Source organism: Mauremys mutica, chromosome 24 (genome assembly GCF_020497125.1).
Source record: "Mauremys mutica isolate MM-2020 ecotype Southern chromosome 24, ASM2049712v1, whole genome shotgun sequence".
Classification (NCBI taxonomy): domain Eukaryota; kingdom Metazoa; phylum Chordata; order Testudines; family Geoemydidae; genus Mauremys; species Mauremys mutica.
In genome coordinates this window covers 13,532,335-13,547,047 of record NC_059095.1, presented here as the reverse complement: position 1 = coordinate 13,547,047, position 14,713 = coordinate 13,532,335, and the positions used below count along the sequence as shown (strand labels likewise).

At 50.5% G+C, this 14,713-nt stretch overlaps 1 protein-coding gene across 1 annotated transcript in view; it reads left to right on the top strand.

Annotated features, from left to right (window-relative positions):
* LOC123355926 (excitatory amino acid transporter 5-like) overlaps positions 1-14,120 on the top strand; it is an 89,041-nt gene extending 74,921 nt beyond the window's left edge. Inside the window, exons 10-11 of the mRNA XM_044998793.1 lie at positions 13,773-13,872; positions 13,983-14,120. Of these exons, the coding sequence (XP_044854728.1) occupies positions 13,773-13,872; positions 13,983-14,120 (238 nt within the window). The remainder of the gene's footprint in view (positions 1-13,772; positions 13,873-13,982) is intronic.
* Positions 14,121-14,713: the final 593 nt, after the last annotated feature.

The window sequence follows — 14,713 nt, the reverse complement described above, 5'->3', positions numbered from 1 at the left end:
CCTTGATAAGCTGTTCCTATGGTAAATTACACGCAAAATTTAAAGGTAGCCATCCTGCAGCAAAAAAACTTCAGGACCAGACTTCAAAGAGAAACTGCCAAGCTTCAGTTCCTCTGCAAATTTTGACACCATCAGCTCAGGATTAAACAAAGACTGTGAATGGCTTGCCAACTACAAAAGCAGTTTCTCCTCCCTTGGTGTTCACACCTCAGCTGCTAGAACAGGGCCTCATCCTCCCTGATTGAACTAACCTTGTTCTTGCTTGCATATATATACCTGCCTCTGGAAATTTCCACTACATGCATCCGACGAAGAGGGTACTCACCCACGAAAGCTCATGCTCCAATACATCTGTTAGTCTATAAGGTGCCACAGGAGTCTTTGCTGCTTTTACAGATCCAGACTAACACGGCCACCCCTCTGATACTTGACAAAATGCACACAGGTGTTTAATGCAGTTTAACTAATACACTTGAAATTCACACCTTTAGTTAATTCAGCTCAATTTTCCTGAGTGTCCCTATGTAAACAAGACTTCAGTTATCTTCTCCTTGTTCAAGTATGTACAGACCATGACCAGGTCATCTCTTAGAGCTTGTCTACACTGGCAATTTGCAGCACTGCAACTTTCTCACTTAGGGGTGTGAAAAAACACACCCGAGTGCAGCAGGTTTCAGCACTGTGAAGTACCAGTGTAAACAGTGCCCCAGCGCTGCAAGCCATGCTCCCAGTGCTGGTAGCTACACCCCTCAACGAGGTGGTTTTTTTAAAGCACCGGGAGAGCTCTCTCCTAGCGCTCTGCCGAGCCACGTTAAAGCACTGCCAATGTAGACTAGTTCTAAGCCTCCTCTATGATAGGCATTCTTGAAAATCTTGAGGTATCATTAGAGAAGGTTTTGGGGAAAAATGATAAATTAAACAGCAATAAGTCACCAGAACCAGATGGTATTCACCCAAGTATAGCAAATGTGAAATTGCAGAACTACTAACTGTCATCTGTAACCTATAATGTACCAGATGACTGAAGGATAGCTAATGTGATGCCAATTTTTAAAAAGGGCTCCAGCGGTGATCCCAGCAAGTACAGGCCTGTAAGCCTCACTTCAGTACCGGGCAAACTAGTTGAAACTATAATAAAGAACAATATTGTCAAACATATAGGTGAACATAATTTGTTGAGGAAAAATCAACATGGTTTTAGTAAAGGGAAATCATGCCTCACCAATCTATTAGAATTCTTTCATAGAATCATACAATCATAGAATCTCAGGGTTGGAAGGGACCTCAGGAGGTCATCTAGTCCAACCCCCTGCTCAAAGCAGGACCAAACCCAACTAAATCATCCCAGCCAGGGCTTTGTCAAGCCTGACCTTAAAAACCTCTAAGGAAGGAGATTCCAACACCTCCCTAGGTAACCCATTCCAGTTCTTCACCACCCTACTAGTGAAAAAGTTTTTCCTAATGTCCAACCTAAACCTCCCCCTCTGCAACTTGAGACCATTACTCCTTGTTCTGTCATCTTCTACCACGGAGAACAGTCTAGATCCATCCTCTTTGGAACCCCCTTTCAGGTACTTGAAAGCAGCTATCAAATCCCCCCTCATTCTTCTCTTCTGCAGGCTAAACAATCCCAGTTCCCTCAGCCTCTCCTCATAAGTCACCAGCCCCCTAATCATTTTTGTTGCCCTCCACTGGACTCTCTCCAATTTATCCACATCCTTCTTGTAGTGTGGGGCCCAAAACTGGACACAGTACTCCAAATGAGGCCTCACCAGTGCTGAGTAGAGGGGAATGATCACATCCCTCGATCTGCTGGAAATGCCCCTACTTATACAGCCCAAAATGCCATTAGCCTTCTTGGCAACAAGGGCACACTGTTGACTCATATTCAGCTTTTCGTCCACCGTAACCCCTAGGTCCTTTTCTGCAGAACTGCTCCCCAGCCATTCGGTCCCTAGTCCGTAGCAGTGCATGGGATTCTTCCGTCCTAAGTGCAGGACTCTGCACTTGTACCTGTTGAACCCCATCATATTTCTTTGGGCCCAATCCTCTAATTTGTCTAGGTCCCTCTGTATCCTATCCCTACCCTCCAGCGTATCAACCACTCCTCCCAGTTTAGTGTCATCTGCAAACTTGCTAAGGGTGCAGTCCACACCATCCTCCAGATCGTTAATGAAGATATTGAACAAAACCGGCCCCAGCACCGACCCTTGGTGGGGGTCAGCAAGCATGTGGACAAGGGGAATCCAGTGGATATAGTGTACTTAGATTTTCAGAAAGCCTTTGACAAGCCTCACCAAAGGCTCTTAAGCAGAGTAAGCTGACATGGGATAAGAGGGAAGGTTCTCTCATGGATTGGTAACTGGCTAAACGATAGGAAACAAAGGGTAGGAATAAATGGACAGTTTTCAGAAACGAGAGAGGTAAACACTGGTGTCCCCCAGGGGTTTGTACTGGGACCAGTCCTATTCAACATATTCATAAATGATCTGGAAAAAGGGGTAAACAGTGAGGTGGCAAAATTTGCAGATGATACAAAACTACTCAAGATAGTTACGTCCCAGGCAGACTGTGAAGAGCTACAAAAGGATCTCTCAAAACTGGGTGACTGGGCAAGAAAATGGCAGATGAAATTCAGAGTTGATAAATGCAAAGTAATGCACATTGGAAAACATAATCCCAACTCTACATATAACATGATGGGGTCTAAATGAGCTCTTACCACTCAGGAAAGATCTTGGAGTCACTGTGGAGAGTTTTCTGAAAACATCCACTCAGTGTGCAGCAGCCATAGGTGCTGACTCCATGGGTGCTCTGGGTCTGGAGCACCCACGGGGAAAAATTGGTGGGTGCTCTGAACCCACCGGCAGCTCCTCCCGCTCCCCCCCAGCTCACCTCCGCCTCCACCTCCTCCCCTGAGTGCGCCGCATCCCGCTTCTCCCCTCTCCTTCCCAGCGCTTGCCACCGCGAAACAGTGGGGAGGAGCAGGAACGTGCTCAGGGGAGGAGCTGGGGAGGAGGCAGGGCTGGGGCAGGGATTTGGGGAAGGGGTCCAATAGGGGCAAGGAGGAAGCAGAGTTGGGGCGGGGACTTTGGGGAAGGGGTTGGAATGGGGGCAGGAGGGGGAGGGGCAGGGGCGGGCTCGAGCACCCACCGGTTTTGGGAAAAGTTGGCGCCTATGGCAGCAGCAATCAAAAAGGTGAACAGAATGCTGGGAATAATTAAGAAGGGGATAGATAATAGGGACAGAGAAATATCATGTTGCCTCTATATAAATCCATGGTACCCCCACACCTTGAATACTGCGTGCAGATGTGGTCGCCCCCATCTCAAAAAAGATATATTGGAATTGGAAAAGGTTCAGAAAAGGGCAACAAAAATGATTAGGGGTCTGGAACAGCTGCCATATGAGGAGAGATTAATAAGACTGGGACTTTTCAGCTTGGAAAAGAGACAGCTAAGGGAAGATATGATGGAGGTCTATAAAATCATAACAGGTGTAGAGAAAGTAGATAAGGACGTGTTGTTTACTACTTCTCATAACACAAGAACTAGAGGTCACCAAATGAAATTAATAGGCAGGCTTAAAATAAATAAAAGGAAGCATTTCTTCACACAATGCACAGTCAACCTGTGGAACTCCTTGCCAGAGGATGTTGTGAAGGCCAAGACCACAAGAGGGTTCAAAAAAGAACTAGATAAATTCATGGAGGACAGGTCCATCAATGGCTATTAGCCAGGATGGGCTAGGGAATGGTTTCCCTGGCCTCTGTTTGCCAGAAGCTGGGAATGAGCGACAGACAGGTGATGGATCACCCGGTGATTCCCTTGTTCTGTTCATTCCCTCTGGGACACCTGGCATTGGCCACTGTCAGAAGCCAGGATACTGGGCTAGATGGACCTTTGGTCTGACCCAGTAGGGCCATTTTTATGTTCTTATCTCTTCCTTAGGCCATGTCTACACTAAAAAAATTATGTCAACTTAAGTTACATTGGTATACAACAGCCTCAGTTATCACATCGCTTGTACTTGTGCGCACCATGCTCCTTGTGTCGGCACACACCTCCTCACCAGGAGCGCTGGTATTGATGCAGAGTGCTGGGGACCGTGGCTCAGTAGCCCACTGTGCAACTTGCCACCGCACGACACAGGATGTTTTGGGAAGTTTTTGCAATGCCTCATGAAGCAGAAACGAGTTGCACAGGTGTGACTGGGAGCATGGGGTCAACTTCCCATAATGAAGTGTTCTCCATCCCATAATTTCATCTGCATCCCGTAATATTTCACACCTCTTCAAAATCCCCATAAACCCATGTGTCCCTCCTCACTGGCGACACATGGAGCCTGCACAGCTCTGCATTATTGTCATGAGCGTTGCAAGCACAGGGCGCCTAATCTTGCAGTATTTCCAAGAGGAGATGTGGGGACCCTGACATTTCCTTGAAGACTAGATTGCTGTGGGACATAGAAACAATTCAAGGTTGTTGATGGCATTCACAGAGCAGCTGCAGATGGTGGAGCACCGCTTCTCGGCCTGAGAAACAAGCACTGACTGGTGGAATCGCATTGTCGTGCAGGTCTGGGTTGACGAGTCGTAGCTGCAGAATTTTCGGATGCACAAAGCCACATTCCTGGATCTGTGCGCCAAACTTGCCCCAGTCCGCCAGCGCAGGGACACCAAAATGAGAGCTGCATCGACAGTGGAGAAGTGAGTGGTGATTGCACTGTGGAAATCTGCAATGCCAAATTGCTACCGGTTGGTGGGAAATCATAGTGGAGTTGGGAAATGCACCATGGAGGCCACTGTCATGCAAGTGTGTAAGGCCATTACGCACCTCCTGCTATGCAGGACTCTGGGCAATATGCAGGACACAGTGGATGGTTCTGCAGCAATAGGCTTCCTGAACTTCGGAGCGTCAATAGATGGCGCACACATCCCTATTCTAACACCAGACCACCTTGCCACAGAGTACATTACCGTAATGCAAGTGCTGGTGGATAACCAGAGATGCTTTACTGACATCAATGTGGGCGGGACAGGGAAGGTGCATGCTGCAGGCATCTTTAAGAACACAGGACTGTTCAAAAAGCTGCATGCAGGGACTTTTTTCCCGACCCACAGATTACCATTGGGAATGTTGAAATGCCAGTATCACTATTTTGTTGAAATCACAATATCCTGGGAGACCCAGCCTACCCCTTGCTCCCCTGGCTCATGAATCCATACACTGGCCATCTTGACAGCACCAAGGAACGCTTCAAATATCAGCCCAGCAGGTGCAGAACAACAGTTGAATGAGCCTTTGGTTGTTTGAAGGGTCACTGGCGTTGTTTACTTACGTTGGATCTCAGTGAAAAAAAAAATCCCAACGGTGATAGCTGCCTGCTGTGTCCTGCATCTCATCTGTGAATCAAAGGGGGAAAGTTTCCATCGGGGTGGAGGTGGAGCTGCTGTCTGCTGAATTTGAACAGCCAGACACAAGGGCAGGGCCAGATTAACTTTTTGTGGGCCTGGTGCCAAACACACTTCTGGGCCCCCATTGGGGAAATAGGGCATGTGATGGGGGCGGGGGGGGGGGCGGTTCGCAGAGTGAGGGGCCGGTTGGGGGCAATGAGACGCAGCGCAGCAGGATGGCCCCACTCAGCCCAGCACAAAGGCACTGTTCACAAACCAACAACTGCTAAACGCACACTGGCTCGCCCAGCCCTGCGCTGCCAGCGAGCCCCTTCCACACTGCCGCCTGCCCTTATGCCAGCGCCCCCTCACCCAGAGACTTCCCCCACAGATCCCTATGCCCAGCACCCCCTCACCCAGAGACCCCTCCCGCTGACCTCCCACCACTGCACAGCACCCTGCACACCATACCCCTGCCCAGCTCCCCCACCCACAGATCCCCTCCTGTCCAGCACCCCCTTCACAATCCCACCAGCACAGCTGTACAGCGCCCCATATTCCTGGGGGAATTCTGCATCAAATTCTGTGCATAATATTTTAAAAGTCTGAACTTTTTAAAATAATAAATAAATGTGGAAGCTCCACCATGGCAGTGGGGAGCACAGGCCACTGGCTGCCTGGAGATGGGAGATCACCCTGCAGCCTCCCCCACCCCCCTGGGACAGGGACTCGGCAGTGAGGCTGAACCTGACCCTGACACAGCACAAGGGCCAGGCCTGCCCCAGAAACACCCTGGGGCCCTGCCCCTTTTGTGCCAGGCACCCCAGATGTGGGCAGGGAGGCTCAGCCCAGCGGCAAGATCCAAGTGCAGGGGGATTTAGCGTGGGGGGATCCAGAGGGGGGTAAGAGGGTTCTGTGGGGGGCAGTCTGGGTGCAGGCAGCTCAGTGGGGGATCTGGCTGCACAGGGAGGTGCCAGGTGCAGGGGCACTGTGAGTCTGCAGGGGGCCCAAGTGAAAGTGGTTGGAGCTCAGCAGGGTGGGGGAGGCTGGGTGCAGGGGAGGTGGGGTTGTTATTGCTGCATAGGAACTTTTCAGGGGGAACAAGGCAAACATCACATTTATTGGTAATATAAGTATCAATCAACACTGTATCATCTGCATATGATATATCACACACACACACACACACACACACACAGTCTTCTTGTTACCACCAACTAGCTGCTCCCCTTAACTGCACTGGCCAGGTGAGTTAGATGGGGGAGGGGTGGAGCTGGGCTTCTGCCAATCCAGATCGATGCTCCGATGTTTGACGAGACCCGGGGTCCTCTGCAAGACACCTCACATTTATAGCAGCTTCCCTCTCGTGCAAATCTAGGCCAGATTCATAATCTGTGTCTGTGTCCGTTGGTCCTTTGTGTGTTGTCCTACTGCTGTTCAAAGAGGGTGTTTCCAAAAGAAGGTTGCTGGCTTCTAACCCTCCCTCCCCTAGGCTGTCAGTGTGTCTGCTCTTCTCTAGTCAGCCCACTTGACAAGTCTGATTGTCCTTGGTCCAGCTCCCAGCCCCTCTCCAAGGGCTGCAGCTGTCTGGAGGTGCTGCCTTCCTCAGTCCCACCTCAGTCATTCAACAGGGCAATTGATTAAGGTGTGTGGGGGGAATCTTATTCTACTAGCAAAAAGACATTTTTCTTCTCCTGTCAGTATCCTTAGGGGCTATAACATTATACCAAGGCTTAATGCAAAGTTTTCTTTAAGTTTTTCTACATGGGGATCTGATACAAAGTTGAATGAAAATAGCTTAATATGGGGTTATATGAAGAGGCGTGATACAAAGTCATGTGAAAGTTATGTGAAGATGCTTAATACAGAGATTTATCTACAGGGTTCATTTGGGTGGGGGTCTAGGTGTAGGTGGCTGGGGCTCAGTGGGGAGGCTCATCGGGGTGGTACAGATGCAGGGGAGGTGGGGCTTGTCAGGGTGAGGGGGTGATGGGCCTGTTTAACAGGGGAGCCCCAGCTGCTGGCAAGAGAATCTGCATGCTGGGCCCCCGTTTCCCCTATCCCAGGAATTGGCAACCTGCGGCATGCGGCCCACCACAGTAAGCCCCCTGGCAGGCTGGGCCGGTTTATTTACCTGCTGCGTCTGCAGGTTCGGCTGATTGCGGCTCCCACTGGCCGCGGTTCGCTGCTCCAGGCCAACGGGGCTGCGAGAAGCTGTGACCAGCACATCCCTCGGCCCGTGCTGCTTCCTGCAGCCCCCCATTGGCCTGGAGCAGCGAACCGTGGCCAGTGGGAGCCGCGATTGGCTGAACCTGCGGCCGCGGCAGGTAAACAAACCGGCCCACAGGATGCTTACCTGGCGTGCCGCAGGTTGCCGATCTCTGCCCTATCCCCTTCTCTTCCCCATCCCATGCCCCTTCCCCACGACTCCATCTCCTCCCCATCCCACCCCCTTCCTTCCCCCCCGCCCTGCCTGCCCCACCACTGGCACTCACTGTGGTACAAGATGAAGGATGGTTCCCAGCACACAGATGGGAGCTCAACCAGCACTAGGACCCAGAGGGTCGTGTCCAGCTGCAAAGTCCAGGGAGCTGAGCAGCACCTTTTTTCAGCCGGGCTGTGCAGATCGCTCCACTCCCCCCCGCACCCCCAGACCACACCCCCACCTCACCGCTGCCTCCTCTCCCCAGCGGGGAGCACGCTGCGGCTGCGCTCCTCCCCCGCCCTCCTGCCGGTGAACAGCTGATCGGCAGCAGGGAGGGGGAGGGGGACGGAGCAGGCTGTGAGAAGAGGCAGGGGAGGGGGAGCTTGGCTGCCCTACTGCAGCAGGAGCCTCAGTGCCAGCAGCACCCAGCTTCTGCTCCCTGCAGGAGAGAGCGGGCGGCGGCGAAGCGTGGGCCGGGCTGGGCCCCCTTGGAGCGTGGGCCTGGCCCTGTGGTAAACCCACTACTGCCCAAGGGCTAGTAGAAGGGGTCAGCACAGAGCCATGTAGCTCAGGGAGACTTTAATGGTGAGCCGGGACAGCGGGTGCTGCTGCAGTGTACTCGACCTGGCCTTGCTCGGTGCAGCCCGGTACGATTCTTGTGGTGATTGTGTGCGCACAGAAATATAACACTGCAGTGCACCTCGGAGTATAGTCCTGAGCGAGGTTACGGTTTCTGTGACAAAACCAAGTAACAGGAAATTGGTGCTGGTCAGACCTGCTCAGCACCAGGCAGCACATGTTGTGAACTAATAAAGATGAATTTTGTTCCAAAAATGGATTTTTATTCTGTAACAAGAACCAGGCAATTACAAAACCCCCTTTTGAAACTTCGGAAGAGAACTCGCGAGGGGAAAGAACATTTCAGGTTCACATACACCAGCCATGGCTTTCACAGGTCAGGCTGCCTGTCCCTCGGGGTGGAGCGGTCGGGGCAGTGCAGTGACCTACGTTCCCTGTAAGCTGCGTGGACGTGCAGCAGCCGACTTAGCACCGCGCAGGCGCTTAGGGGACCCGGCCGGGGACCTGTCGCGGCCCCTGCCTAGCCCAGCCCCCAATCCCTCCCCCGGCCCCAACTCACCCTGTGGCCTGGACCTGCCACAGCTGGAGTGGCCCAGACCCAGCTGCGGCCCTCCCCGGTCCAGACCTGCTGGGGCCAGGGGAGGGTCACCTGTTCTGCAGCCCCAGCCCTAGAACTCCCGCAGCAGGGACAGGTGCCTCTCCCACCCCAGCCACTGCTGCAGGGAGAGAGTGCTGGGCGGGGGGGGGGAGTCCTCTCTCCCCACCATAGCCCCGGAACACCCCAAATCCTTGATCCCCAGCCCCATCCCAGAGCCTGCACCCCAAGCCTCTGCCCCAGCCTTCAGCCCCCTCCCACAGGAACCCTTCAGTCCCCACCCCCACCAGATGAATTTTATGTGCACCTCCATATTGGTACACACAAAATTCATTCTGCACATGGGTGGCAAAAATTAAAGGGAACACTGGCAGCAACCCCTGATGCCATGTGGAATATTGAGGGGGGTGAAGGGAGGCGGTGAGGTGAGGCCTCATCTGGAGTAGTGTCCGGTTTTGGGCCCCACACTACAAGAAGGATGTGGATAAATTGGAGAGAGTCCAGCGGAGGGCAACAACAATGATTAGGGGGCTGGAGCACATGACTTATGAGGAGAGGCTGAGGGAACTGGGATTGTTCAGTCTGCAGAAGAGAAGAGTGAGAGGGGATTTGATAGCTGCTTTCAACTACCTGAAAGAGGGTTCTAAAGAGGATGGATCTAGACTGTTCTCAGTGGTAGAAGATGACAGAACAAGGAGTAATGGTCTCAAGTTGCAGAGGGGGGGGTTTAGGTTGGACATTAGGAAAAACTTTTTCACTAGTAGGGTGGTGAAGAACTGGAATGGGTTACCTAGGGAGGTGGTGGAATCTCCTTCCTTAGAGGTTTTTAAGGTCAGGCTTGACAAAGCCCTGGCTGGGATGATTTAGTTGGGGATTGGTCCTGCTTTGAGCAGGGGGTTGGACTAGATGACCTCCTGAGGTCCCTTCCAACCCTGGGATTCTATGATTCTATAATATTGAGTTCTCTATGGGCTGCAGAGGAAGGCGAGCACAGGATTCTTATACCTGCAGGTTACCAGAGTCAGTGCAGCATCTGTTTGCTGCCTGAGAAGCCCCATTATGTCCTAGTGCATCTCCCTCTCCTTTTCCTGCTTGGAATCCTGGGCCTCTCTCCTCTCAACTTTTCCCTCTCCGTGCTGTCTGAAACGGTCACTCTCCAGGCCCTGGTCTCATTCTCTAATGCAGCACAGGCTTGCATGATCTCATGGAACATGCCAGCCCGACTCCTCTTCTTTCTCCTCCTCATCTGGCTCAGGCTTTCCGCGGGTGTGGAGCAGGAGACCCTGACGGCCCCAATGGCAGCAGCTGCAGATACAACACAGAGAGGTACCATTGTTAGTGTAGTCAGGGTGGAAATCAAAACTTAGGATACAGTAACTCCTCACTTAACGTTGTAGTTCTGTTCCTGAAAAATGCAACTTTAAGTGAAACGATGTTAAACGAATTCAATTTTCCCTTAAAATTTCATGTAAATGCAGGGGGTTAGGTTCCAAGGAACTTTTTTGGGGGCATATACTGTACAGTACTGTGCTTGGGAAGTGCCCCTGGCTTACCTCACACAGGCACAGCCCGCTGCAGGCAAGGACGCTAGGAAGCACCTTCGCAGCAGCAGTAGCAGCAGCTTCCCCGGAGAAGAACAGGTGCTGCCTTTGCTGGGGGATGCTCCAAGCCTGACTTTTCTTGTCCCCACTCCACTCCAGGCCCATCTCTTCCCACGTCCACTCCACCTCCTCTCCTGAGCATGCCGCAGCCTCGCTCACCCCTCCCAAAAAAAGTCCTAAGAGCTGCCAAACAGCTGTTTGGTGGTGGGGAAAGCACTGGGAGGGAGGGGGAGGAGGCGGAGAAGATGAACTTGTGCAATGCTCCTTTGGAAAGTCATTGCTCTTCCACAGAATCTTACAAGCAGTGGACAGAGCAGGCAGCCAAACGATGTTATAAGGGAGCATTGCACAACTTTAAACAAGCATGTTCCCTAATTGAGCAGCGACGTAACTTTGAAACAAAGTTAAGCGGGAGGATGTTAAGTGAGGCGTTACTGTACTGAACTCACTTCCCTTGCTCCCTAAATGTTGTAAGCAGAACATTCTCACAGCTGCTTGGGCTTGACAGAGCACAGCCCCCGTCACAGCACCTGCCATTGTGAATATGGCCCTTGGGGGGAGGAGGTAGGGGAAATGAGGGGGGAATAGCTCACAAGTATAGCTCACATATGAGTATATGTGTATGGGGCAATGAGACTGAATACTAGCACTGCTTACCACAGGCAGGGGTGATTTTAGCTGGTATCTCACTCCTGAAGGTAACAGAGGCAGAGAGCACTGCTGCTATTTGCATCCTGATGCCACCCAGGCCCTTCTTTAAAAAAAGAAGGAGAAGCTGCAGAACTACAGACCAGTCAGCCTCACCTCAGTCCCTGGAAAAATCATGGAGCAGGTCCTCAAGGAAACCACTTTGAAGCACTTGGAGGAGAGGAAGGTGATCAGGAACAGTCAGCATGGATTCACCAAGGACAATTCATGCCTGACCACCCTGATTGCCTTCTATGATGAGATAACTGGCTCTATGGATATGGGGAAAGCGGTGGATGTGATATATCTTGACTTTAGCAAAGCTTTTGATACGGTCTCCCACAGTATTCTTGCCAGCAAGTTAAAGAAGTATGGATTGGATGAATGGACTATAAGGTGGATAGAAAGCTGGCTAGATCATCAGGCTCAATGAGTAGTGACCAATGGCTCGATGTTTAGTTGGCAGCCGGTATCAAGCAGAGTGCCCCAGGGATTGGTCCTGGGGCTGGTTTTGTTCAACATCTTTATTAATGATCTGGATGATGGGATTAATTGCACCCTCAGCAAGTTTGCAGATGGCACTAAGCAGGGGGGGAGAGGTAGATATGCTGGAGGGTAGGGATAGGGTCCAGAGTGACCTAGACAAATTGCTAGCCTGTGCTCTGTAATGGTTGTCTGCTGAAGTAATTGCTAAGTGGCGAGGTAAAGTGTCCTACCGCAGCAGAAAAAAGAAGGCAGCGCTTCCCAGAAGCCTTCGGGAGAGGATGGCAGAGTACCTCCATCAAAGTGTCACTGAGATCTCTCCAAAGGATTCAGGGCACATAAACTGCTCCATGTGGCCCCTCTCTTGGTTGTTTCACTACCTCTTCTAGCACAAGTAAAAAAAGACTAAATTAACAGATATGTCCTGCTACTTTGGGGGTTCCATCCCTGGATTTTCAAAGAAAATGGCATATTTACCAGCGGTTCTTTTCCTTGCATCAGACTTCCCTGAGCTGGACTGTTGGGACTGGCTGGTGGAATCAAAAACATGTCCTGGCTCACTGGGCAGCTAGATCCCCTGGTCACCTGGTCCCCATATTCCTCCTCCACACTGTTCACGGCAGGGGTCTGTGACTTGGGATCCTTGAAAGTATCCACATGGCTCTCGGAGGCCATGGTGAGGTCTCCACCAAAGATGACAGGCAGCTCTTTGTAAAAGTGGCAGGTCTGCAGCTCCGCACCATATCGGTTGTTGCACTCTCTTGCCTTCTGGTCTGCCTGCCCCAGCTCCCTGGCTTTCAGGAGGCACTGCCGCTGGTCCCTCTTGTAGCTCTTCTCCTGCTGGCCCTGAGCAATCTGCTCTTAATGTCCACATTTCTCTGACTGGAGTGGAGCTGGGATTGCAGAGCCTCTTCTCCCCACAGGCTTGGGAGAGCCGATACCTCCAGGCAGGAGCACACCTGCAGCATGTAGACAGGGCATGGTCAGCTGGGCAGTTACACTCAACAGTGGAGAGAGGCTAGGTGTGCTCGGCAAGCCGGGCAATCAGGAAAAGGAATTTCAAAAGTGTGTGGGGTTTTTAAAAGGAGGGGCAGCTTCTTGTGAATTCGCTGCCTACGGGTCATGTGGACAACAGCAACCAGAGCAGTCTTGTGAGGCATTGCAGGACAGCTCCTGGAGGCCAAGAACAGTTTATGTAAGTAACGTAGCGTCTACACTGATACTGCATCGACCTAACTACATCCACCCTGAATCTGTGCTGCTTGGGGAGGTGGTGCTATTCAGTTGGTGTGGTAGGGCAGTTACATCAGTAAAAACAAAATTTAAGTGTAGACACATCCGTAGGGAGGTCTACATAAACTGTCTTGTGTCGATGTAACCGTGCAGTGTAGACCAGGCCTTAGTTTAAAGGATTTAGGAGCAGAAATCTTTCAATGGGAATTGCACTCCTAAAAATCCCTGAGGCATTGTAAGGAGCTTTATCTATTTAGGGGGCGTTTTACCCAACTCTTGCATTGTCAAGTGTTTTTGAGACCTCAAATCATTCTTGTAGCTTTTCTGTAAATTGTGTTTTCAACATCCTCCTTAAAGTATGGACACCAAAAGTGAATACAGTATTCCAGTAATAGTCCCATCAATACCTATGCTAAGGTAATATCTACTTCTACTTTTATAAAGTAAAATTGTTATAAAATCTATAAAAATTTAGATTTTGTAATTTTTAATTCACACTTTGGTAAATCAAAAATGTAGGGCTCAATGACCTGACCGTGTCCTTTTGAATAGCTGTTGCATTTTACTCCAGAGGCAGTTGCCTGGCAAATGTCAGGTGAAGCAAATCAGTGTACTGTGCATGTATGTATTTAAAGCACTTTGGGATCTCTTTGGGATAAAAAGGTAGTATGGAAATGCAAGAGGTTATTTATTTTGCTTGTGTTCTTGCAGGGGAAATCAGATTATCTATCACCACCAAAGCCAGCTGGCTCTCACGGCTCTTTTTTCTTCTAGAGATCGACTTAGAACAATGACCAATGTCCTGGGTGATGCACTTGCTGCGGGCATCATAGCACACGTCTGCCAGAAAGATTTTGCCCCGAAGCCAGAGAAAGTACGTATGTCCATTGGGGAGAAAATGAGGGGTGCCTGGGCAAAACTCAAATACAGAAACTGGGGGCAGGTCAGGGAGCAGAATTAAGAGTATCTTTCTCGTTTTTGCAGCAAGATCCAGTGAGCACCACAGAGAAGCTTTCTTCTGCAGAGACCTCCCTTCTCCAGCCCAAAGACCATGTGATGGAAATGATTGTAGAAACGTTGTCCGAACGAACAGGAGTTAATTACAATATCTGCCAGGTGTAATGGCCACAGCATTTTCATCCCCAGGAAGGGGGTTTTGGTGCTAAAACGTTGCCACTCTACTCTGTGTGAACATGTGGACCTCACTGTGCACAAAGGAGGCAGAAAAATCCATTATTTTCTATGGAGGCTTCAACGAGCTACAGCAGCATAACGTTACTGGCCAGAAGTTAAATAAGAAGCAGTAGTGCCAAGTGCTTGCGGCGTTAACCTGAGAGGCTACATCGATGAAGTTGTCTTGACACTCCAAAGCAACAGATTTTTAAAGGTTTCATGCCACTAGTTTCTCAACACCATTTTTTTTTCTAGGACAGAGGAATGGACAGTTATTAGAGGAGAACCTTAGCTGGCTGTTTTAAAAAGGGCCTGAGACAAGGCAGAGATTTGTCACCTTCGCCCATTCTCTGTAGGCAATTGCTGTCAGTTTGCATTGTTTATTATGCCGATAATTTTTTGACCATCTTATTTTTAAATGGTTGTTGGTAAAAAATTTTATAGTGAGATTTTATATTCTCTAAAAATGGAGATTTCAAGCAGACTTTCTGCCTGTCATTCCAAATCTAATTTTGTCTTCAAGGAACAGGCTGTTTGGACAT